The sequence below is a fragment of the Carcharodon carcharias genome, chromosome 20 (genome assembly GCF_017639515.1).
Source record: "Carcharodon carcharias isolate sCarCar2 chromosome 20, sCarCar2.pri, whole genome shotgun sequence".
Lineage (NCBI taxonomy): Eukaryota > Metazoa > Chordata > Chondrichthyes > Lamniformes > Lamnidae > Carcharodon > Carcharodon carcharias.
The window spans coordinates 85,008,332-85,034,981 of NC_054486.1; the positions used below are offsets into that span (position 1 = coordinate 85,008,332).

Below are 26,650 nucleotides of genomic sequence, written 5' to 3' on the forward strand. Positions count from 1 at the left end.
CTAAGTCTCCCTTCGTCTAAACCCTCCCCCTACTCTGTTAGTTTAAAGCCCTGTCCATAGACGTAATTATACAATTGGCCTGGACATTGTTACTTGTCCAGTTTAACTGAAACCCAGGAATAGCTCACTCTTCGCTGAGTTCACTCTTCACTGATGTCAATGAATTGAAACCCCTTCTTCCCACACCACTCTTTGAGCCAAGCGTTTAATCCTCTAATCTGCTTGACCCTATGCCAGTTGGCACGTGGCTCAGATAACAATCCAGAGATGAATGCCTTTGATGCTTTATGTTTTAATTTGGCCCCTAACTCCTCAAATCCTCATAGGTAGAACCAAGGATGATGTTCTGCTATTTTGTTGGTTCCCATGTGGACCATGACAACTGGATCCTCCCCCTTCTGCTCCAAGTTCCTTTCCAGCCATGAGGCGACGTCCTTAACCCTGGCACCAGACAGGCAACATGACTTTCAGAGCTCCCGATCGTAGCTGCAGTAAACAGTATCTGTCCGCCTGGCTATACTGTCTCCTATCACTACCACATTCCTCTTTGCTCTCCCCACATGAATGGCATCCTTTGCCATGGTCAGTCCACTCATTCACCTTGCAGTCCTTCTCCTCATCCACACAAGTAGCAAACGCTTCATACCTGTTGGACAAAGTCAGAGTCTGAGGCTCCTCCATCACTACATGCTAATTCCTTATACCTGCCTGACTCAGCCACACCCTCCTGCCCCGACCATGCACCAACTTTAAAGTCCTGCCTAGCCTAAGGAGTGTGACCCTCTCCTGGGATAAAATGTCCAGGTAACTATTCCCCTCCCTGATGCAATGCAGTGCTTGCAGCTCAGACTGCAGCTCAATGATTCTGAGTGTACGGATTACCCAACATGGATAATTTACAAAACCACAACTGTCGCACAGGGAAAGGTGCCTCAACGTCACCTTTTTAAGGAGACCCTAAGTTATTTGCATTGTTACTTGATTGAGGACATTTCATTAGAGGGGTTTTAAGACTCATTGGCCCTTTCCATAGTAGAGAAGTATGACTTGCTCCAAGGAGAATAAGAGAAGTTTCTATTTTATGTTGCTCGTTCAAATTTGAGTGATTCTGGATTGGGTGGAGGTTGGGTTTAGAGTTGGTTCTAACCCCTAGTAAACATACACTGGTGCATGTTAGTTTAATTATAGGATCAGTCCTCGTCACACAGTTGGTTTATGCTGCTAAATGTGAGGAAGCCACAATTAACATTATAAACAGACTGGTACTAATTAGTGAAATGTGCAATAATACTAATTAGTGAAATGTGAAATAAGAGGTTATTAGTATGTTTGGTTATTTAAATACTTTACTACTCATTAGTTTACTGTATTGAACCTTGTGGTGATTTTAGGTGCTGAATCACAAAAATTTTTGCAAATCTGTAAGAAATCAAAACAGAAAGAAGAGTGGAAAATGTTATTGAAAAGTAATAAAGGAGTAATAAAACTCATTAGAAAGGTAAAGTAATTATTTATTCCAGACCACACAGTCACCTTTATATCTTTTAAGAAGAATAATACATAATGCAGGTGCACTAGGCTGCAATATGCAACACGCTTGTCCGGGGAATGCCTTAGACTGGAATTTAAATCCCGTGTTTATGTGCACAAGCACAAGTGTATGTGCACACACTAACACAAGCGCTACATGCTTATGCACTAAACTGCAATATGCCATTTAATATGGCCAGAATTTTCCATCCCCACCCAAGTAAATGGACGTTTGAATGGCTCGCCACATTCTCTGGCCCCGACCCATCCCCATCGCAATGGGGCTGGAAAATTCCACCCTATGTGTGTACACTGGACCATGATATAAAGTGTGCCAATATAATGGTAGGCACTTCTTGCATACTTGCACATAAAATTTTGAGTCTGACTATATGAGCGAAACTAGAATGTGCTCCCTGCTTGTTGTGTGCTAATTCAGAATATAATATGTGTCTGTGTGTGTGTGTGTGTGTGTGTGTGTATGTGTGTGATAGAGAGGGCCTGTGCTGTATACTGTAGGTGGTCTTATATGCTGTGTGTGTATGTGCCTTAAACAGAATCTGCGCCTCTGTGCTTGTGTATAAAAATAAAACCTCAGTCTGGGGTCTAAAATGTTGCTGTGCATTTTATTTTTAGATTTGCATCGCCCTAAGGGAATTGCAGAATGACAAAGAGCTGTTGATGCTTCGGGGAAGAATAGAGATGAAGACAGTGCACAAATGCTCAATGTGGTTATTTAAAAAAAATATAGCTTGTCTGAAAGACTAACAAGATTTTATTGCCTTTTTCCAAACATGCTGAAAGAGCAAGAAGGATTAAGGTAAATAGAGAGAGAAATATGGAGAGGGGGAGAGAGAGAGAGAGAAAGAAAGATGGAAAGATAAAATGATGGAGAGAGAGGGAGAGAGAGAAAGATGGAGCGAGAGAAAGAGAGAGAGAGAAAGATGGAGAGAGAGAGCAAGAGAAAGATGAAGAGAGAGAAAAAGCAAGAAAGATGGAGAGAGAGAGAGAGAAAGAATGATGGAGAAAGAGAGAAAGAAAGAATATGTTGTAGGGTGTCAGTAGGTCTGAAGAAGTCTCCATAGTCATACATTGGTTAACTGTAAGTCTTTTTGACTCTTAGAACTATTTACTAATATACTGTAATGGGTACAAGCTAGAAGCTGTCTCCATGCTTGCTGGTACATATGACTCTGTCCAACACAACTGAACCTGGGTGTGAGTCATGTGGTCTCTTACATCACTGTGTAGGCAGTACTGTACTCAGTCCCACATTAATCTGCTATGTGCCAGACCCTTTTACTACACCTCCCTCCAAGTCTTTGTCCAATGTATTTTAAGTGACTATAGTTTACCTTATGCTTTACATTGTCATTACTACATTATCACTACCCCAATTCCCCCTTCCAAGACCTTGAATTCAAACATGCAGGCAGTCTGGAGGCCTTAAACTCCTTCCATATCTCGTTCACGCTATTGTCGGAGGAATGGTAGGCTCTGTCGCTGCTGGTTCTTTCTGTAGGTGTAGAAGTTATTCTGGCATCTGGGTATATTTTCATCATTTTCCTCCATTCCTTCGTGTTGAACAGCACTTGGTTGGTTCGCCTATTGCGTCGGTCGGTGGGTGCTACCCTGACTCGTTTCTTGCAGGCTGGACGAACATTGTATTCACCTCCTTGTCATTTCTTTCACTTCTTCTGTGGTCATGTGGTTCATGGCGATGTCATCTGTGGTGGAAGATGAGCATTCCTATGATGAGAATGAAGTTTAGTGGTATGCTCACCTCAGCATTTCGCCGTCAGCAATGGATGGCTGCTACCATGTTCCAGCATTTTTTGTGGCTTTGGAGTTGCAGCCTATATTCAGTGGTTACAGTGCTGACCTGCTGTACCATCGTTGGAGCCAGAGGGTAAGGCTCATCGGACTGCCGGTTGCTCTCTTTTACATCCTCCAGTGGAGGCATCATGCTTACCTTCTGCGTGGTTGGCTGGTCAGACCATTGAAGGTTTCCGGCACCTGTAACGCAAATGGGCAAACCGGCTCCACAAAAAGAGAAGACAGTTCAGAGCTGAAGTCCCAGTCAGGATACTCTTTTTTTTTGCACAAGCTCTCAGGAACTTGCAGTTCTGTATGATTAACAACATATGATTAATCTGTATGATTAATAACATCTTGACATCTTCTAGCATTTTGCGGAGATCCAGGGCTACAGATATCTCTGCTCAAGAGACAGAAAGTCTGGTTACGGATGACATACATCAGCTTGAAGATTTGGTTTCCACTCTACCTTAGTGGTCCCAGAATCATGCTTATGACCGAAGTCAGATTCCACCGGGCCCATAGAGTGGTGTGTCTGTTTTTCTCGAAGCCAGAAGTCTTTTAGCCACTGTTCTCTTTTTTAAAATTACTCACGGGATGTGGGTTTCACCGGCTGGGCCAACATCTTTTGCCCTTCCCTAATTGCCCTCGAGAAGGCGGTAGAGAGCAGCTTTCTTGAACAGCTGCAGTCCGTGTGGTATAGGTACACCCACAGTGCTGTTAGGAAAGGAATTCCAGGATTTTGACCCAGCGACGGTGATGGAACAGTGATATATTTCCAAGTCAGGATGGTGAGTGACTTGGAGGGGAACTTCCAGGTGGTGGTGTTCCCATCTATCTGCTGCCCTTGTCCTTCTAGATGGTAGTGGTCGTGGATTTGGAAGGTGCTTTCGAAGGAGCCTTGGTGAATTCCTGCAGTGCATCTTGTAGATGATACACAATGCTGTCATTGTGTGTTGGTGGTGGAGGGATTGAATGTTTATGGATGTGGTGCCAATCAAGTGGGCTTTGTCCTGGACGGTGTCAAGCTTCTTGAGTGTTGTGGGAGCTGCACTCATCCAGGCAAGTGGGATGTATTCCATCACACTCCTGACTTGTGCCTTGCTGTTGGTGGACAGACTTTGGGGAGTCAGGAGGTGAGTTACTCGACGCAAGACTCCTGGCCTCTGACCTGCTCTTGTAGCCACAGTATTTATATGGCTAGCCCAGTTCAGTTTCTGGTCAATGGTAACCCCCAGGATGTTGATAGTGGGGGATTCAGTGATTGTAATGCCATTGAACATCAAGGGGTGGTGTTTGGATTCTCTCTTTTTGGAGATGAACATTACCTGACCCTTGTGTGGCGCGAATGTTACCTGCCACCTGTCAGCCCAAGCCTAGATATTTTCCAGGTCTTGCTACATTTGCACCTGGACTGCTACAGTGTCTGAGGAGTCGTAAATGGTGCTGAACAATGTGTAATCATCAGCGAACATCCTCACTTCTGACCTTATGATGGAAGGAAGGTTATTGATGAAGCAGCTGAAGATGGTTGGTCCGAGGACACTACCCTGAGGAACTCCTGCAGTGATGTCCTGGAGCTGAGGTGACTGACCTCCAACAACCACAACCATCTTCCTTTGTGCTAGGTATGACTCCAACCAGCAGAGAGTTTTCCCCCTGATTCCCATTGACTCCAGTTTTGCTAGGGCTCCTTGATGCCACACTCGGTCAAATGTGGTTTGATGTCAAGGGCAGTCACTCTCACCTCACCTCGGGAGTTCAGTTCTTTTGTCCATGTTTGAACCAAGGCTGTAATGAGGTCAGGAGCTGAGTGGCCCTGGCGGAACCCAAACTGGGCATCAGTGAGCAGGTTATTGCTAAGTAAGTGTGGCTTGATAGCACTGTTGATGACTCCTTCCATTACTTTACTGATGATCGAGAGTAGACTGATGGGGGCATTAATTGGCTATGTTGTATTTGTCCTGCTTTTTGTGTACAGGACATACCTGGGCAATTTTCCACATAGCTGGGTAGATGCCAGTGTTGTAACTGTACTGGAACAGCTTGGCTAGGGGAATGGCAAGTTCTGGAGCACAAGTCTTCAGTACTATTGTCAGAATATTGTCAGGGCCCATAGTCTTTACAGTATCCAGTGTCTTCAGCCGTTTCATGATATCGCCTGGAGTGAATCGAATTGTCTTAAGACTGCCATCTGTGATGCTGGGGATCTCCAGAGGAGGCCGAGATGGATCATCCACTCGGCACTTCTGGCTGATAATTGTTGCAAATACTTCAGCCCTACCTTTTGCACTGATGTGCTGGGCTCCTCCATCCTTGAGGATGAAGATATTTGTGGAGCCTTCTCCTCCAGTGAGTTGTTTAATTGTCCACCACCATTCACGACTGGATGTGTCAGGACTGCAGATTTTTGATCTGATCCGTTGGTTGTGGGATCGCTTAGCTCTGTCTATTGCTTGCTGCTCCTGCTGTTTGACACGCAAGTAGTCCTGTGTTATAGCTTCACCAGGTTGACACCTCATTTTTAAGTATGCCTGGTGCTGCTTCTAATATTCCCTCCTGCACTCTTTATTGAACCAGGGTTGATCCCCTGGCCTGACGATAATGGTAGAGTGGAGGATATGCTGGACCATGAGGTTACAGATTGTGTTTGAGTACAGTTCTGCTACTGCTGATGGCCCACAGTGACTTATAGGTGTGCAGTCTTGAGTTGCTAGATCTGTTCAAAATCTATTCTGTTTAGCACCGTGTTGTAGAGACATAGAGGTCTACAGCACAGAAAAAGGCCCTTCGGCCCATTGAGTCTGCAGCGGTCAAACAAGTACCTAACTATTCTAATCCCATTTTCCAGCACTAGGCCCATAGCCTTGTATGCCACGGCATCGCAAGTACACATCCAAATACTCCTTAAATGTTATGAGGGATTCTCCACCATCCTTGCAGTCAGTGAGTTCCAGATTCCCACCACCCTCTGGGTGAAGAAATTCTTCCTCACATCCCCTCAAAACCTCCTGCCCCTTACCTTAAATCTATGCCCCCTGGTTATTGACCCCTCCACCAAGGGGGAAAGTTCCTAAATGTCTATCCAATCTATGCCCCTCATAATTTTATACACCTCAATCATGTCCCCCCTCAATCTCCTCCACTCCAGGGAAAATAATCCCAATCTATCCAAACTCTCCTCATAACTAAAACTCTCCAGCCCAGGTAACATCCTGGTAAATCTCCTCTGCACTCTCTCTAGTGCATTCACATCCTTCCTATGATGTGGATTCCAGAACTGCACGTAATTCTCTAGCTATGGCCTAACCAGAGTTTTATACAGTTCCAGCATAATGTCCCTAGGCTTATATTCTATGCCTCGGCTAATAAAGGCAAGTATCTCATATGCCTTCTTAACCAGCTTATCTACCTGTCCCGCGCATCCGCCCTCACGCCTTCTCGTCCCTCCCAGAAACATGATAGGGTCCCCCTTGTCCTCACTTATCACCCCACCAGCCTCCGCATTCAAAGGATCATCCTCCGCCATTTCCGCCAACTCCAGCATGATGCCACCACCATACACAGCTTCCCTTCACCCCCCCGGCGGCATTCCGTTGGGATCGTTCCCTCCGGGACACCTTGGTCCACTCCTCCATCATCGCCTACTCCTCAACCCCCACCTATGGCACCTCCCCATGCCCTTGCAAAAGATGCAACACCTGCCCCTTCACTTCCTCTCTCCTCACCATCCAAGGACCCAAACACTCCTTTCAAGTGAAGCAGCATTTCACTTGAATTTCCCCCAACTTAGTCTACTGCATTCGTTGCTTCCAATGCGGTCTCCTCTACATTGGAGAGACCAAATGTAAACTGGGTGACCACTTTGCAGAACACCTGCGGTCTGTCCACAAGAATGACCCAAACCTCCCTGTAGCTTGCCATTTTAACACTCCACCCTGCTCTCTTGCCCACATGTCTGTCCTTGGCTTGCTGCATTGTTCCAGTGAAGCCCAACGCAAACTGGAGGAATAGCACCTCATCTTCCGACTAGGTACTTTACAGCCTTCCGGACTGAATATTGAATTCAACAACTTTAGGTCTTGAGCTCCCTCCTCCATCCCCACCCCCTTTCTGTTTCTTCCCCCTTCCTTTTGTTTTTTCCAATAATTTATATAGATTTTTCTTTTCCCACCTATTTCCATTATTTTTAAATATTTTATGCCCTGCTAGTCTTTCCACTCCACCCTCACTAGAGCTATACCTTGAGTGCCCTGCCATCCATTCTTAATTAGCACAGTCGTTTAGATGATATCACCACCTTCAACACCTCTGTGTTCTTTTGTTCTTTTGTCTGTGACATCTTTTGATTATCTGCTCCTATCACTGCTTGCTTGTCCCTACAACCACACCACCACCCCGCCCCCCCCACTTCTCTTCCCCCTCCCCACCTTAAACCAGCTTATATTTCACCCCTCTCCTTATATTCACTCAGTTCTGTGGAAGGGTCATGAGGACTTGAAACGTCAACTCTTTTCTTCTCCGCTGATGCTGCCAGACCTGCTGAGTTTTTCCAGGTAATTCTGTTTTTGTTTTGGATTTCCAGCATCTGCAGTTTTTTTGTTTTTATCTACCTGTCCCGCTACCTTAAGGGACCAGTGGACATGTACACCAAGGCCCCTCTGATCCTCGGTACTTCCCAGGGTCCTACCATTCATCGTGTATTCCCATGCCTTGTTTGTCCTGCCCAAGTGCATCACCTCACACTTATCCGGATTAAGTTCCATTTGCCACTGATCAGCCCACCTAACCAACCTGTTTATATCCTCCTGTAATCAAAGGCTATCCTCCTCACTATTTACCACCCCACCAATTTTTGTGTCGTCTGTGAACTTACTGATTAACCCTCTTGCATTCAAGTTTAAATCATTTATATATACCACAAACAACAAGGGACCCAACACTGATCCCTGTGGAACCCCACTGTACACAGGCATCCAGTCACAAAAACACCCCTCAACCATCACTCTCTGCTTCCTGCCACTCAGCCAATTCTGAATCCAGTTTGCCAAATTGCCTTGGATCCCCTGGGCTTTTACCTTTGTTATCAGACCACCATGCAGGACCTTATCAAAAGCCTTGCTGAAGTCCAAGTAGACTACGTCAAATGCATTGCCCTCACTAGACACCTGGTCACCTCTTCAAAACATTCAATCAAATTGGCCAGACATGACCTCCCCTTAACAAAACCATGGTGACTCTCCTTGATTAATCCCTGCCTCTCCAAGTGTAGATTAATTCTGGCCCTCAGGATTGCTTCCAATAGTTTCCCCACCACTGAGGTTAGACTGACTGGCCTGTAGTTCCCTGGTTTATCCCTTCCTCCATTCTTGAATAACAGTACCACATTGGCTGTCCTCCAGTCCTTTGGCACCTCTTCTGTGGCCAGAGAGGTATTGAAAATTATTGCCAGCACCCCCGCTATCTCCTCCCTTGCCTCACTCAACAGCCTGGGATACATTTCACCTGGGCCTGGAGATTTATCTACTCTTAAGCCTGCCAGACCACTTAGAACCTCCTCCCTTTCTATGCTAACTTCTTTAATTATATCACAGTCCTTCTGCCTGATTTCCATACCCATGTCGTCCCTCTTACTTGTGAATACCGACACAAAATATTCATTTAGAACCCTATCTACATCTTCTGGCTCCATACACAAATTACCACTATGGTCCTTAATGGGCCCTACTCTTTCCCTAGTTATCCTCGTACTCTTAATGTATTTGTAAAATAACTTTGGATTTTCCTTTATTTTACCTGCCAATGTTTTTTCATGCCCCTTTTTTGCTCTCCTAGTTTCCTTTTTAAGTTTCCCCTACACATTCTATACCTCTCCAGGGCTTCCACTGTTTTGAGCCTTCGGTATCTGCCATAAGCCTTCCTTTTTCTCTTTATCCAATCCTGTATATCCCTCGACATTCAAGGTTCCCTGGATTTGTTGATCCCACCCTTTGTCTTAACTGGAATATGTTGGCCCTTCTTGAATGAGTCCCGCTGCTCTGATACAGATTTACCTAAAAGTAGCTGCTCCCTGTCCACTTTGGCCAAACCATATCTGTTCTTATTAAAATCAGCCTTACCCCAATTTAGAACTCTGATTTCTGGTCCATTCTTGTCCTTTTCCATAACAACCTTGAACCTAACAGAGTTATGGTCACTATCTGCAAAATGCTCCCCCACTGATACCTCTACCACTTGCCCAGCTTCATTCCCTAAAATTAAGTCCAGGACTACTCCTCTTGTAGGACCTTCTACGTATTGGCTTAAAAAGCTCTCCTGGATGCATTTTAAGAATTCCGCTCCCCCTAAACCTATCACACTATGACTAACCCAGTTAATGTTGGGGCAGTTGAAATCCCCCACTATTACTACCCTATTATTTTTACACTTCTCTGAAATTTGCCTACATATCTGCTCTCCTATTTCTCTCTGACTGTTTGGGGGCCTATAGTACACTCCCAGAAAAATGATTGCTCCTTTTTTGTTTTTAAATTCTACCCATACGGCTTCATTTGAGGAGCCTTCTAAGATGTCATCCCTCCTTACTGCTGTAATTGATTCCTTGATCAATATTGTGATACCCCCTCCTCTTTTACCTCCTTCCCTGTCTCGCCTGAAGACCCTATATCCTGGAATATTGAGCTGCCAATCCTGCCCCTCTCTCAACCCTGTCTGTGACAGCAATGACATCATACTTCCATGTGTTAATTTGTGCCCTCAACTCATCTGCCTTATTTGTCAGACTCCTTGCATTAAAATAAATACCATCCAACCTTGCCAAACTCCCTTGTGCCATAACTGGCCTATAATTGCTATGCCTTCCAGATTCACTTGCTCTCTCTTCTAATTTTGGCTGTGTGTCTCCCCCTGCTGAACCTCTTCTCAGGATCCCATCCCCCTGCCAAGTTAGTTTAAACCCATTCCCCTGCCACACAACACGACGGAGCGTATCCTCAATGTGAAGGCGGGACTTTGTCTCCACAACAAATTTGCGGTGGTCACTCCTACCGATACGATCATGGACAGATGCATCTGCAGCAGGCAGGTTGGTTAGGGTGAGGCCAAGTATGTTTTTCCCTCTTGTTGGTTCCTTCACCATCTGCCACAGACCCAGTCTAGCAGCTATGTCATTTAGGACGTGGCCAGCTCAGTCAGTAGTGGCGCTACCGAGCCACTCTTGGTGATGGACATTAAAGTCCCCCACCCAGAGTGCATTCTGTGTCCTTGCCAGTGCTTCCTCCAAGTGGTGTTCAACATGGAGGAGCATTGATTCATCAGCTGAGGGAGGGCGGTATGTGGTAATCAGCAGGAGGTTTCCTTGCCCATGTTTGACCTTATGCCATGAGACTTCATGAGGTCCGGAGTCGATGTTGAGGACTCGCAGGGCAACTCCCTCACAACTGTGTACCACTGTGCTTCCACCTCTGCTGGGTCTGTCCTGCCAGTGGGACAGGACATACCCAGGGATGGTGATGGTGGTGTCTGGGGTATTATCTGTAAGATATGATTCTGTGAGGATGACTATGTCAGACTGTTGCTTGACTAGCCTGTGAGACAGCTATCCCAATTTTGGCACTAGCCCCAGATGTTAGATGTTGTTTCCGGTGCCTAGGTCGATGCCGGGTGGCCCGTCTGGTTTCATTCCTTTTCTGTGATTTTGTAGCAGTTTGATACAACTGAGTGGCTTGCTAGGCCATTTCAGAGGGAATTTAAGAGTCAACCGCATTGCTGTGGGGAGTCGTATGTAGACCAGACCAGGTAAGGACGTCAGATTTCCTTCCTTAAAGGAGATTAGGGATATTAGTGAACCAGATGGGTTTTTACAACAATCGACAATGGTTTCATGGTTATCATCAGACTTTTAATTCCGGATTTTTATTAAATTCAAATTCCACCATCTGCCATGGTGGAATTCAAACCAGGGCCCCCAGAGCAAAACCCTGGGTCTCTGGATTACTAGTCCAGGGACAATATCACTACACCATTGGCTCCACTTTGTCCAACAGGACTCTTATGCTGGCTCCTGTGTCTAATTTAAAATTTGTTAAATGGCCATTGACTGAAATGTCCGCATTCCAAAATGAGAAACCAAGATCTTTAACCTCACCCAAGAAGCATGGCTGTGTGTCTTCTGGGCTCAACATTGTGGATAATCTTTGGGCTTTCTGTGTGTATCAGAGTTTTTTCCTTGCACAGTTTACAGTAGTGTCCAATCCTGTTGCACTGAAAGCATTGCGCTGTAATTGCAGGACATTGATCTCGCCTGTGGGGGCACTTTGCTCCACAGGATGACATGGTCGCTCTGCTGGTCGGTTTGGGTATTGCTTCCCTTGGCCTGAAGTGTCCCTGTGCCTTTGTTGCTTAACTAGCTGAACTGTGGATTGGCCTCTGCACCATGATTTATTTTTTTTGCTTAAAACAGTTCTGTGCTGCTCATGAAGTTCTGACTGCCTAGCTATCTGGATTGCCTTTTCCAGGGTTGGATCTTCCTTTGCCTGCATGAGATCAGGGAATGTGTTGTCTGCTGCTCCTACTACTATTCTGTCTCTGATGAGTTCAGATTTTAAGGGCAGAATTTTCCCAGCCCACTGGCGTCAGGCATCATGGAGGGCATGAGCAGACAATATGGCGGGAAGGCGAAGAATCAGTTTCACGCCATTGTGAAATCAGTTTGCAATCGTCTGCTCCGCCTGTCAATGGTATGCTGCGTTTCCCGCCAGCACACGTCAGGAATTTCATTGTAATACATCTGCATGTTGTTATAAACTCAACTTGTCGGAATTATCCACCCAGCCTGGATCGACCGGGTATGTCGGCGTGTTTCACAACTGTACATAAGCGATGTGCAGCTGGTGAACTGCAGTTCACTGGGGACTTTGAGGCTTGTTTGACTACCTTGCTTCGGGCAGCACTCATGGTCATCAGCGCCAGGCTTCGCAGGCAGCGCCACATCACTTTTCCAGGGGTTCACAGGCAGGTCTCTACCTACCAGACCAGCCATAAGGCGGGGGTGACTTTTCAACAGCTGCAGGGTTAGGGCTTGCTTGGGGAAGGGGGAGAAGAGGCCTCAGGCAAGGGAAGAGGCTGTAGGGCGAGGGCTGTACCGGAGAAGGGGGGGGTATCCCAGGGTGTGTAGGGGGGGCACATGTTGATCTGTGCAAGTGGCCTCAAGATGGTGAGGACTGAGGAGGCAATCTCCAGAGGAGGTGAGGCCAGATGGAGATGTGAGAGTGTGTGTAAGAAAGTGAGTGGCAATGTCCCTTGAGCTGGAAGTGAGTGAGATGCTAGTGAATGTGTGATGGCCTTGTGAGTGTGTGAGTTTAGAGTGATGAGATGGTTGCCTTATCCTGGCCACACGAATGAGATAATTCATCCTCTATCTGCACTTGATGACCAACCTCTTGTGTGCAGCATTGACACTGATCACCACTGCTACCGCCTCCCAAGCTGGAGTAGTGAGGTTGCTGGACCTCCTAGACCGTGGGCGGAGGACATCACAGCGGGCCTCTGAAAGGCACTCTGATGACTGGTCACTGAACTCTCCTTGGCTTTCAGGGCCCGGTCTTCACTGGAGCAGCCCTGGGCTGCAAGCATTGAGAACTGTGCGGGCGGTTTCAGTTTAGATATGGCAACCAGAGTGAGGAAACAACAAGGTAATGGCATAGCGGGCAAATCAGAGGCCACCCGCCAGTGAGGCGGCGTGTTTCCTGTGGCTGTATAATTAATAAGGCGGGATTGGGATGATACGGTGTGAAAAGACACCATTGCAGCCAGCGGGTAAACCGTCCTTTTTCCCGCCCGCTACCGCACTTAGTGGAAATCTGGGATGATTCCGCCTAAGTCTCCATTTTCGCCACCTTCTGCCAATCAGATCATTGATAAATGAATCGACAGGCTTTGCTGACTGTTGGTCTCGCTTGTTAAATTTAGCCCCTTCGAGTGTTTTATTGCCCTTAGATTGAAATAAACATCAAAATATTTTAGTACTACTTCAAATTTAGCAGATGATTCACTGATTCCCTGTCTTGCAAAAATGTCCTCTGCAATCAGGCCTACCAAGTCAAGCAGCGTGTTAACCTGCTCTGTTTCTAACTTTTTGTCTAAACCTGAAACGATGCTGTATCTTAGGAATCTTTTCCTCAAAAGTCCGCAATTGTGTGATTGATCTGGGCCTTGGATTAGCCTGAATTGATTTTGAAGTGTGGAACTCTGATCCATGGTTAAATTTTTTAAAGTGTAGATTCTGCTTTAAAACCTTTCTGAATTTCAAGATGGTATCACCATTCACTTGGAGACAAAGAGATTTCCTGGATTGCCAGTTTTGGTGGGCTACGTTACAATGGCGATCACACTCAGGTGGAAATTTTATTTTTCTCAATAAAGGCTGCCTGGAACGACTGACTGCAGAGACTCTTACTCAGCATTTTACTTTAAAGCCACAAATTTGTTGAATCATGGCTTTCGTTTTCTCGCAGCTGAGTTTAAAAGTTGCAATTCTCATGGGTTACCTAATGAATTTTTTTTGTTTTGGAGCAAGCTTGGAGATTGAGTTTTAGCGGCAGATTTTTTTAAGCTGCACTTCTGACCCTGAATTATTTAAAGGTTTCTCAGGCCTTGCTGTAACCTGGAGTTTTAAAAGATTTAGCTCACCCTGCTGACTCTGCACTCTGGGTTGAAGCTGGACTTCAAGAGGAGATTCTGTGGCGTCTTCTGCTGTAGTAAGGAATTTTAAATTTCTGCCTTCAGTTTGCAAGGTTTTCTTTGCAGCTTTTTGCTGGTGATTTTTTCCTCCACACCTCTGCTCCTGGAGCTTCTTCTCAGGTCAGAATGCCGGTTTGAATTTTTCCTCAGTCTTCCAGCACTTCGGTTTGTCTCTGCATTTTAGCGAGGTTTTGTGTTTATTCCACGAGCTGCCACCATGTTGTAGGGTGTTGGTTATAGTTTGGTAGGTCTGAAGAAATCTTCATAGTCATATGTAGGTTGACTGTAAATCTTTGTTGCGTCTTAGAACTATTTACAAATATGCAGTAAAGGGTACAAGCTAGGAGCTGTCTCAATGCTTACTGGTGCACACGGCCTTGTCCAACACTCAATTATCCCTGGGCGTGGGTCATGTGCTCCCTTACACCACTGTATGGGTGGTACTGTACTCAGTCCCATATTAACTCTAAATGTGCCAAACCCTTATACGACAGAATAGACTGCAGAAAAGTGTTTCTTACACTACACATTGGGGAGCAACGGCTTTATTTGGCCTGTTGCACAATGGAGTTCTTTTTAATTATTAATTGATTGTTTCTGGTGTGGCACAATGTGGGGGAGTTAAGACCAAGTAAAGTATTCAAGCGAAACCTGACTAGGAGGCAGGGTGTGTAAACATAATATTTTCAATAATTACTATTGATAGATATATTATAAATTTAACATGGCCCCATTTTAAACACATATTTTGCCATTTTTAATCATACTTTTACATTATTTATATAGCAAAAACTTGAGGCAGTTTGAGAAGTGAAGTCTTTGGAGCATAGATTGCTTTTTGCATGTTAACCCACATCACCAGAACAGATTATCTTATTAATACCCTCATTGCTATTCCTTGCTATGCACAAATTTACTGCTTTGTTTCCTGCCATTACAACAGTGACCACACTTCAAAAGTAATTCATTGACTGCAAAGCAGTTTGATGCGTTGCTGAGGATGTGAAAGGAACAGCAGAGGAACTGGGAGATGCAAAATTGAAATGCTACAGAGCCACTGGTGGGAGGGTTTAATTGCACCATGACAAGTTTAGATAAACAGTTTTCATAAATGGTGGCATTATGCGTGCACACATAAAATTTTAATATAGAAAATGGTTTTCAGTAAATGCATTTAATTACTAAAGCTAGCTAAACTAAAACTGTGGCTCAGTTGGTAGCATTATTGCCTTGGAATCAGAAGGTTGTGGGTTTAAGTCCTCTGCACTGGGACCAGTTTATATAATGTTAGCAGTATATTACCATAAATTATCTTGGCAACAGGATCATTTTTGCAAATGGGATGTTTTTTTATGGGATGTTTTCCTTTACTGGAAAAGTATTAAGTAGCGATCATAGCTTTATATTTTGTTTGCTCCTATCGGGAATAATTCTGGAATCTTTGTCCGTGATTTTCCAGCCCCACCGCGGTGTGTTCCCCCGCGGTGGATGCGGCGAGTGGTTCAAATCTCCGTTGACTTCAGCGGGACCGGAAGATCCTGCCAGGCAGAGGGGTGAGAAAATCCCAGCCTTTATTTTGCATTATGGGGTTCTTGAGATCGTTGGTTAGTTGAGAGGTGTTTTGCTTTTTACTCAAGTACAAATGGCTGCTTCAGTATGTCAGCAGATTATAACAGCTCATAAATTAACCTGATTGCTGGTTGAAATATACACAAAACTCCAGATAATCTTGTACCTAAACTCTAATTGCTGCCTAGTCTTTCAGTCCCAGCCCCAGCCTTCCATTTTGTGTAGGCAGCACCTAAAAGTAAGTCAGAAATGTTAATCAATATTTTTTGACTTAACACCTCTTTACAGAAAATTAGAAAGGTTCAAACAGGAGAAACAAGTTTAGACAATAATTATCAGGTCAGTATTCCAGCCACTAATTTATGCAAATGCACTTTCTTGAAACTAGTTGGAAATGGTAATAAGCTGTTTAGTAAATACAGGCTCAATGGACTTTGACAGTCTTCATAGTCAACATGTAAACTCAAATCCCTGACAAAATATACATCATAGGAACATCTCTATTCCTGTATATACGTTTGCAAATGATTTGTCATGCACTTCAAAGTTTAAAACTTGCTAATATTTCCAATTACATTGGCCTCAGAATTGGAAAGTGATGCTTCTGATTTACAGAGATAAAACAGGCAACTGAGGTTTGAATATGGCAGGTGGCATGAGTGGACCCATTCAGCGCATACCATACCATAAATACCCCTCTGTAGGCATCCTGTATGTGCACCTGAGACAGGTGTTAGGCCCTGTGCATGTGCAAGTAGGGGCTTACCTGTTTGGAGAAACCCTTCATGAAATTCCATTGTGCTGATAGCTAGGTCATTTCAGAGAGCAGCTAAGAGTCAACAACATTGCTGTGGGTTTGGAGTCATGTGTAGGCCAGACCAGGTAAGGATGGCAGATTTACCTCCCTAAAGGGCATTAGTGATGGATTTTTAAGACAATCAATGATAGCTTCATGGTCACCATTACTGAGACTAGCTTTATATTCCAGATTTATTAACTGAATTCAAATTCCACCAGTTGCTATGGTGGGATTTGAACCCATGTCCTCAGGGCACTAGTCCAGGTCTCTGGATTACTAATCCAGTGACATTACCACTCCTCCCCTGGCAACAGTGGCTACACTTCAAATGTGTTTGATTGACTGTGAGGTGTTTTGAGGCATCCTGGAGTCACAGAAGGCGCTCTGTCAATGAAATCTCTTTCTTTCCTGTGAAAATACTTGCCGTTACCACCAGTGGCTTATTTTAGGAGAGGAGAAGAAAAAATTAGTGATCGCACCATAATTACTTGGAGAAGGTGAGATGCCTGAAGACAGAAACTTAAGCAGTAATTTTTGGTGAACAATATCTGTCTCAAACTGCTTGACTGCATGTGATGCATCTTTCTGTGCACTGCACCAATTCAGCTGCTGTAATGCATGACTCATTAATGTATTGCCACAGAAATATGGAGCGTTGTGAACGATTACATTAAGCAAAAGACCAAGTGAATTGCTTGTGCAGTGAAGCACACTAAAACTGATCTGAAACTAATGTCTGATTCAATTATAGTCAAGAGTACTGGTCACATTGAAGCACCTTGGTTTGTCTTTCAAACTAAAGTTCAGTTTTAATCGTATCAAATGATTTCCATCTCATTTTAAATCTAGTTATTGCTTATATGGCAGTATAGCTAGATGATGTGCATTTAATGAACAATGGTTTCTGTTAATGATTCAGCTCCTTTTATTGTTTTGAATGATGAATAAGCGCCATTGACAGTTACATTTGTATCATTTCCATTGCAGGGCTATGGGAAACTGCATTTTTTCAAAAGGGGAATGACACACAATTAAGAGTGTAAGCAGATTAGACAGGCTCTATTCTTTCCCGTCGGCTGCACATGTTATTAGAACTGGCTGCACCTCATAGTATAATTTTTCAGTGCACTGCTCATTCTGCATCAGTTAGTCTCCCTGTGTAAATAAAGAAGAACTGTGCCCTTTTGTTTTCTCCCCCCACTCCCCCCCCCCTCCAACAAGTCTGTTGGGCTGTTTGCCAGTAGTAAGGCACTGACATTATTTGTTGATCTCTGAGATCAAGTTCGTCCGGCTGTTAGCCAGGAGCAGTGTCTGTGTGTGTGCTTTGCATTATTTAGTGCAATCAGTGGAGCTGATGGTCAGGTCATAGTCTGTAGGGAACATGAATTCATTAGCATTAAACAGTGCCATGGTATAACTGCAGTAATCCTCTGTTGTACCCCCTTTCTGATGTCAATGCTTGACCTTCCAAGTCCTCCTGATTTCTGAACAATTATCCTTGTTGAATTACTTAGATTGCTGGTAAATGTTATATCAAACAGAATGAATGAATTGTTTATGACAGTCCAAAGTTTCTCGGTTCCTAAAATAGCTCAATAATCCTGAGTAAATTTGTCTGCACCTCATGCTTTCAGTGCTTAATCAGCAGCACCCCATCCACCACCTTCAGTGTCCATTCCTTCTACCACAGACATACCATGACTGCATTGTGTACTATCCACAATATGTACTGCACCTCATCATAAACCCGCAACCCCTACCATTTAGAAGGACAAGGAAACACCAGCGCCTCCACATCTCTCTCTGCATTGCACACCATACTGACTTGGAAATACATCGCCGTTCCTACATTGTTGCAAGGTCAAAATCCTGGAACTTCCTCCCTAGCAGCACTGTGGGGGGTACCTACACCATATGAACCACAACAGTTCAGGAAGGCAGCTCAGCAACAACTTCTCGAGGGCATTTAGGGTTGGCCAATGAATACTGGCCATTGCCAGCAACACCCACATCCTGTGAATGAACTTAGAAAAACTTTGCTAATTCTTCATCCACTCAGGAGTTCCTGTTCAGATTGTGGAGCTGTTCCTGCTTAATGCAGACCCACAAGAGCTGAGACTGGCTGTGCCATGACAGTGACAAAACCCTGTCAGTCATTGCAGTCAATCTTTTAAACCACTCTAACTACTTTGTTCAAGAATGAATATTGTTTATTAGGCTTAGCCACAGTCTGAATTTCCGGGAAAATTTCTACCCAACATGCCAGTCTGGGCAATTCATCTCAGTTTTACTAGAGGTACAGCAGTTTCCCAAAAATATTTTTTTCTCCTGATTGAGATGCTTGTAATTGAAGATGAAAATGTATAATTTAAACATTCATTCATCATTGCTGGTTCAATATTCTAGAATTACCTACCTAGACTCATCATGGGAGCACCATCACCATCTACAGTGAATCAGCTGAATGGGAAGGCCTATCACACCTTCTCAGGGCAGCTAAGGATGGATAATAAATATGGCTTTGTCCGTGTTACTCACGTCATGAGAACAACTGTTTAAATCAATTACAGGATTTTCAGTTCAAATACAATTGAGCTGGACTCGTGGAACCACAGAATCACACAGAATCACAGTGCAGAAGAGGCCTTTCAGCCCATCGAGTCTGCACCAACACGTGACAAACACCTGACCTACCTACCTAATCCCATTTACCAGCACTTGGCCCATAGCCTTGAATGTTATGATGTGCCAAGTGCTCATCCAGGTACTTTTTAAGGATGTGAGGCAACCCACCTCCACCACCCTCCCAGGCAGCGCATTCCAGACTGTCACCACCCTCTGGGTAAACAGGTTTTCCTCACATCCCCTCTAAACCTCCTGCCCCTCACCTTGAACTTATGCCCCCTTGTGACTGACCCTTCAACTAAGGGGAACAGCTGCTCCCTATTCACCCTGGCCTCATAAGGATAAAATTACTGAGTTGGTTCGATATGTTTCCAAACAGCTGAGACATCAATGGACTTGTGGTTCCAGTTCTAAACCAGACCACCAGATGGAGTGCTCCATCTTGTAACCCCGACAGGAATCAATGTGGTCTTGCCACAGCTGACATTAGTGGTGACCAACCTGATCTCAGACAGGGACATGGGTGGGATCTTGCAGCTGGCTCAGCAATCCTGGCCTTCTGCCTAACCGAAAGAAGAAGTATGGACACCATAGGCAGTAAAAAGAAAGAGTTGAAGGCAAATGGTCAACAATATAAATAGGGGCAGAATCTTTGCCTCCACAGGAGGTGAGGAAAAAGGCTTGAGGGCCTGAAAATTAGGTGGGTTGGCATCAGGAACGATACCCAACGGCTGGAAGTAAGTTCTGTGTGGGAAAGTCCATGGGCAACCATGATCCGCTGTTGTCCTCTTAACTGCCTGATGGGCAGAAGATAGGACAGGCCTTTGTCCTAAGATTCGGTGCGGGGTGTCTCACTGCTTTTTGAGGCAGCCCGTGAAACGCCTACGGAAAACAGAAGATTCCGCCCCCAGGTGCCACAACTGAGCGCCAAGAGCACCTTGACGTCAGAGAAAGCAGTTTCCCTACAGTCAAAATCTTAAAATATTTTACTTTGTCCAAAGATTTTACATTCTAAATTGTGTTATTTCACATAACAGAAAATTGAAGCCAATACTTAATATATTTTACAGTAGGTACGCATAGATTCTCGATATAAATAGAATTGCCCCATGATTCTGCAAATGAATACATTAATCTCTAAATTATCCCAGCTCGGAAAATCCCAGGCACAACCTTGTTGAGTACACATGATCCTCTTGAACTTAGCACCATTTTATTAGGAAGGACTAATTGTCTGGAGTTAAGATTCCTGATTGTTATCCAGAAGTCTTGCTGGAAATACATTTGTTCCAATGTTCAATGAGGAAGGTTTGGACTAGGATTGGACTCCACTGTGTTATGCAACTCCCCCATTCACACCTGAGACAAGTTCACTGCACAGACTCATTGGCAAGATACATAGGTGTAGAATGTGCAAGGAATCAAACCATTTACAAGGTGGGGATTGGCTTTTTGCACTGGTTTTTGGAGAGCTCCAGTCCTTGAAAGTGATGTTGGATTATGTGGTAATACAATAAACCTGTCCTTTTCCTCCTTTCCAACCCAAGCTTCCTGCCTGAACCTGGAGAGTGATTTGAAATGAAGTCTTGCAAATATGCAGTCACTCTTCATAAGATGAGCCAGGAAAAATGTTAGTCGGGAAAAGAAAACCTATGATCCAATAGGTGAAATATGGGACTGTGCTAACTGCTGTGAGAGCAAATTTGGGCTACAATATCGTTAAGAAGAATGAGGGCAGGAAGAATTTAATAGCACTAAATTTGGGTCAGGCGAATTGCAAATTAAATCAGACACAGCAGGTAGAAACTGTTGAAAGTATTCATACTTGGATTAGGATGAAAGAGAGGTTGATGTCTCAGCATGCTGAATCTAATTTGTATATACTGTTTTAAATGTTGGCTTCATTGGGTAGCACAAGCTTGTTTATAAATTGCAAAAAACGGAGCAAACTGTAATTTTCCTTTTGGCTGCATATCAACTACATGAACAAGAAAGAGTGTTGATCTTATGCAATTAATCAAGACAATTGGCAACCACCATATCAAACTTTAATGTTGGTCTTATGTATATTTAAACAGCAAAGCATTTTAATTCTTGCAGCAAATTACTTAAGCAGATTAAATATTCCAGGAATTATATTCCATTCAACAATATATCTCTCCTGTGGTCTTATGGCCAAAAATAATGCAGTACTTCATGTCAGGTCTGACCAAGGCACTGTACATCTGAACAATCACTTCCTCACTTTTGAATTCCATCCCACTTAATAAGATAAAGATAAAGATCATTTGCCTTTCTGATTACTAGTTGTACCTGTGAAATTGCTTTTTGTGATTTGTGTGCATTGGTAGCTACGTTCTTTGATTCTTCTACAGCTCCTATAGTCTCTCACTATTCAGATTTGTTTTTCTTCAATTGCTTTCTCACTTTGAACTCCATACATTGTTGTTTTTCCCAATCGCTTAATTTGTCTATGCCCCTTGGTAATTTGTATCCACACAACTTACTGTGCCTCATAACTCAATGTCAGTCATCAGCAAACTTGGATACACAGTCCTTCATGCAAGTCATTAAAATACATAGGGTGAAACGTAGAGATTTGCATACAGATTCTTGGGAGTGTAGGTACAGTGATGTTTAAATAAAGTAACATATGAAAATACTGTCATGGTTTAATCCACTGGAGCAAAAAAATGGAGATCTATTTTTTTAATATAGATAAAGGGCGATTAGTTATTTTATATGTGATAGTAAATCAATACAACGCATAGATAAATATATTGAAGCTAGATATTTTTGTCATGTTCCTTCTTTGTATTTGGGATTTCCGTATTAACAGTGTTGCACCAAATGTTCTAAGCATTGATCCATTGAAAATAATTCAGCAAATCATTTGTCCAAGCTGACTTGGACTTTAACCATTTTCTAAAGCAGCTGCCAAAGTGCCTGTCTCCATCTTAGTAAACAATAGAACCAATCCTGGAAGAGAGCTGAGCCCAATACTATGGGTGAGAAATCTAAGGATTTGTTCCGGTGTGTTGCGTCATTCGCTGTGAATATTGATACAGCTTTGCTTGTCGGTGAGAAGCTGTCTTGTAAAACTAAAATCAATCCTTTGTTGACTTGCATTTATCCTCCTTTTCCCTAATGGTCTCTCCATGTATGACTAGTATGGTCTTCATCTTCTACTCACTGGTTTGTGGGTTTAGAGATAATATATTGTTGATCGTGTGTTACTTCTTGCAGGATCGGATGTTTTTTGTGATGGAGTATGTAAACGGGGGAGACTTAATGTTCCAAATTCAACAAGTGCGGAAATTCGATGAGGTGCGTGCACAGTTCTACGCTGCAGAAATTACATCGGCGCTGATCTTTCTACACAGCAAGAGAGTTATATATAGGTAAAGATAAAAATCTGTGTCTTCCTTTAATTATGCAGCATCATTATGAGATGTACATGATGACCTTATGGTTTCAATGGAGAATCATAGAAAATTAGTCATTTACAGTGGAGAAGATGGCTCATCCTTTTTGTATTGGTTTTTTTTTACCAAAACAACCCAAACCTAATGCCCTGCCTTCTGCTCTGAAGAGGGTCTGCTGGCCCTTTCCTTTCAAAAGTGGTGATGGAGTGGAGTTGAATTGCTTGTAAGCTGTAAAAATAGTTGGTTACTTTAACTGCTGCTGTTTAAAATTAACTTCATTTTCTTTATTCTCTGAATTTTAATTTTAATCAGTAGTGTCTTTCCACCTACCTAACAATGAAAAGTTTTCAATTTTGCAATGTAACTAGCTGTTCTTCCAGTAGCGGACATTTTGCTCCACACTGCCAGCGGTTTCATTCTGATGTTCGTTTTAAACAATCATGCTACTGAGTTGAGTGGAGTTGAGTGTTTGTTGACTGTACGATGAGCTATGACAGGAATCAGGTAGAAATTTCCTAAGGCATTTAAATTTAAAGTCCATTGACTAAGATGGAAAATTGGATTGAGTAGGTTAAAATTGTGAGATTTGTTCTGACATATTTGTGCTGTGATATGTCATTTTCCATACTTATGATTTATGAAAACCACAGATCCTTTGAGTCAGTTAGAGCTTCCTAATGCACGCTTTTGCAATGTTTGACCTAAAAGTTACAATTTCTTGTAAATGTCACGTGCGCTGTTATCTCCTGGTTGCTGGTTTGGTCATAACCAGTACACTGTGGCAATGGCAGCCAATGTGGAAATATTTGCATCAGAAATGATAAATGGGTTCAAAAGCTGTGCTCAGCATGGTCAAACAAATTGGAGAGTGAGTTTAGTGCATTTTTGCATTGGTACCTTGTCCACTGTTACAAATACACATCTAAACACTTTCAATTGAGATCTGTTCAAGGTGTTCACTGCAGTGAATTGCAATGGTAGTTTAAACATCTGTACACTGTGAATGAGCACCTTTGTGAATGTAACTAGACAATATGAATGATTACCCATTATAGAAATGTGATACTTCTATTTGATGTAAGCAACTTGCTCCTCCCTTTGCTACTTTCTATATAATGGACTTTCCATGTTTCATGCACAGTGGGATTGGCTTGTAAACAAGTTGAATATACTTTTGGCAACAGGTTTCTGCTACAATTAAGTGGCGTTCATCATCGTACACAATGAGGGCACCCAGAAACTTCCCATAAATCTGTCAGTCACAGGAGGGATCCAGAAACCACTGGATACTCACTACATCACAAACCATTTGTGATTATTCTAAGTGCTGAGGAGATCCTTCAAACTGGGATACCAAAAACCACCAGTGAATGTGCTGGATACAGAGGATATTTTCAGATCTTGTGGCAGCTTTGCCAGCTGAATGCTCTTGTCACAGGCTGACTGACTGCAGCTATCTAATGTTAAAAGCCAATAAAACATTTAGGTTTTATTGTTTCTGCCCTTCAGAATGTTTTGACCGGAAAACATATCATGGATCAAATGCAGTCTTTATTCAGAAAATGTTCCAGATTTTCAGATGCAATGTACAGAAGTGATGAAGACAGTGAATTATTACACTTCTGGGACTTAATTCCACCTGAAAAGTTTTGTAAATAATCAGACTAGGAACTGGTTTTCTTTTTGCCCATGTATTTCACACTTATCCTGCTACCTCAATGAGATTGAATTGTAACCAGTTGAAAGGTAACTCAGGAGAGCTATGTTGGTCTTTTTCTTATTCGCTTTCTGATTCTGTTTTTCCCTCTGGATAGTGATGATACATTCTGCCATACCGTTCCTAGATTCCAACAAAAATCCAGTGTGACTGTTCTGCGTATGTGAACTGAGATGGTAAATGTTGGCAGACTATTTGAGTGTGAGAGGCAATGCAGCAGGGCCTGGTCCTGTCCTTGGCCAATATCTACACTGATGTACTTGCTGTCCCAGGGATAGAAAAAAGAATACTGACTGATTTTCCCCTACCATAGTCAAAGGTCACCGAAGCCAATTTTAGTGCCTCAAATCCTACAATGCATTATTGAATGGAATCTGACATGGAGTAGCCCATTTGCTTCATATCCTTGATTATACTTAATTCAGGAGCAGCAGATGAGTTTTATTTGCAGGCTTTTGACAAGGATATAATGACTGGGATGGTATAAATATTTAGAATATTTGCTGATTATAACAGATAAGGTCAGCTTTTTAAAAAAATCCCTTGCACTGGTTTCATTTGCCTCTCCAATTGCCTCCATAACAAAAAATGAGCTTGGATATGACTTCAGGAGTAGCTGATGCCCTTTGTTACCTCATCCAATTAGCTTTCTTTCACATAAAGTTGGTGTAAAAAAGTTATCCGACTACCTATTATGACAGAGGGCATCACAATAGAGCCTGAATCTGGTGTCGTTAGATATCATATAGACGTATACAGTCTCAGTAGGTGTGGCTGGGCAGCAGTCAAGAACAAAACCCTTTCCTAACCCACGTATGTTAAGAACAATTTCTAACATGTGAAACGAGAAAAGGCTAATTGGTTCATCAAAGGCTCTGCCCATAGCTCATGCACAAGCTAACTGATTAGGGTCTTGACCCATCATACTTCGCAAACTTTTCCTTCAGATTGTAGAAATATTTCGACCCCCAAAAGTTCATTAAGAAAAGCTCTATCCTTCATCACCTTGCCATGTCATCTCCTCGGTCATAGGACTGCACAAGCCATTTTATGAAAGATGTTGAGTCCCGGATAATCGAATTGTATTCAGTTAATTCCTGCCAGGTTTATAGGACACAGTGCCATACCATAGATTTATACAGCACAGAAGGTAACCATTGGGGCCATTGTGCCAGAGTTGGAATTTTGAAAGAACCACCAATCAGTATCACTTCACCCATCTTTCCCCATAGCCATACAAACCTTGCCTTTTCCAGTGGGTACATTCCAGAACATACCAACTCACTGAGTTAAAAAAGTCCCTCATCTCCCCGCTGACCCAAGTACCAATTATTTTAAATCTGTGTCCCCTAGTTACCCACTGTCCTACTGGGGAAGCAGTTTCTACCTATTAACTCTATCAAAACCCCTCATGCATTTGCCCATTGAATCAACATCAATGTCATCCCCGCTCTTCATAATTGCTAACCCCAGCAGGGATCTCATATAACTATTAAGGCTGGTATTTGTAATTAACAACACTTGTAGTTACAGAGTAATCATGCACGTTACATATAGAAGTAACATTACCCAATCACTATACATGGTTCCCAAAATGTGAGTCTGTCCTTTTGCACAATTGGCCCTGTTCCTAACCAGTCTTGCCTTCTACAATATGCGACTTCAGGATCGTTGTCATTGATGCAAGTAGCCCACTGTAACCTTGGCAATTCTCTATTTACTGCTGCGCAAAAGCTGTTGATCGTGCTCGAATGTTCAAGTGCAACTTTTTTGTGCTGAGCTCCTTGGAGAAAGTGAGATATTTTTTCTCTCCGTCAGCTCAGTTTGTTTTTACGTGGGGACTTCTTCTTCATTATTGTAATTCTCAGCCTAATATAAGCATTATTTCAAGCTGTTTAACAAGTTGCTGCTTTTTATCACACTTGCTAATGAAGTAGACAGGCCAGCATTTTCCTCTCTGTGCTCAGCTGGCCATTTAAAGCACAGATGAGGAGGAATTTCTTCTCTCTGAGGGTAGTCAATCTGTGACATTCCTTACTGCAGAGGGCTGTAGAAGCTGGGTCGTTAAGGAAATATTCAAAGTGGAGATAGACAGGTTTTTACTCAGAAAGGGAATCAAGGGTTATGGGGAAAAGGGGGGAGAGTGGAGTTGAGGGGGTGCAGGTGCAGGATAGAGTCAGGCCGGCCATTCTCAGAAATGGAGCATAGGCCAAAGCAGGCTGGTTAGAAGGCTTGCCTTGGTTTTCTAGGACTTTGTATTAAAGGCTATAAGCCCTCACCTCCACCACCCCCACCCCACCCACCCAACTCCCCATTGCCCCCTCATTGGTAACAAGCTCAATTAATCGTTAAGTAATTATTTAATAATGGCAGGTAAGCTGCCAGTTTCGATGCCTGCCCACCTGCTGTATTATGGGGGACAACTCA

At 43.3% G+C, this 26,650-nt stretch overlaps 1 protein-coding gene across 2 annotated transcripts in view; it reads left to right on the forward strand.

Annotated features, from left to right (window-relative positions):
* Nucleotides 1-26,650, forward strand: part of prkcha (protein kinase C, eta, a) — a 217,089-nt gene that overhangs the window by 149,739 nt on the left and 40,700 nt on the right. For both annotated transcript variants that reach the window (XM_041214867.1, XM_041214866.1), the window contains one exon: nucleotides 22,328-22,482. In XM_041214867.1, coding sequence (XP_041070801.1) covers nucleotides 22,328-22,482 — 155 coding nt within the window. The remainder of the gene's footprint in view (nucleotides 1-22,327; nucleotides 22,483-26,650) is intronic.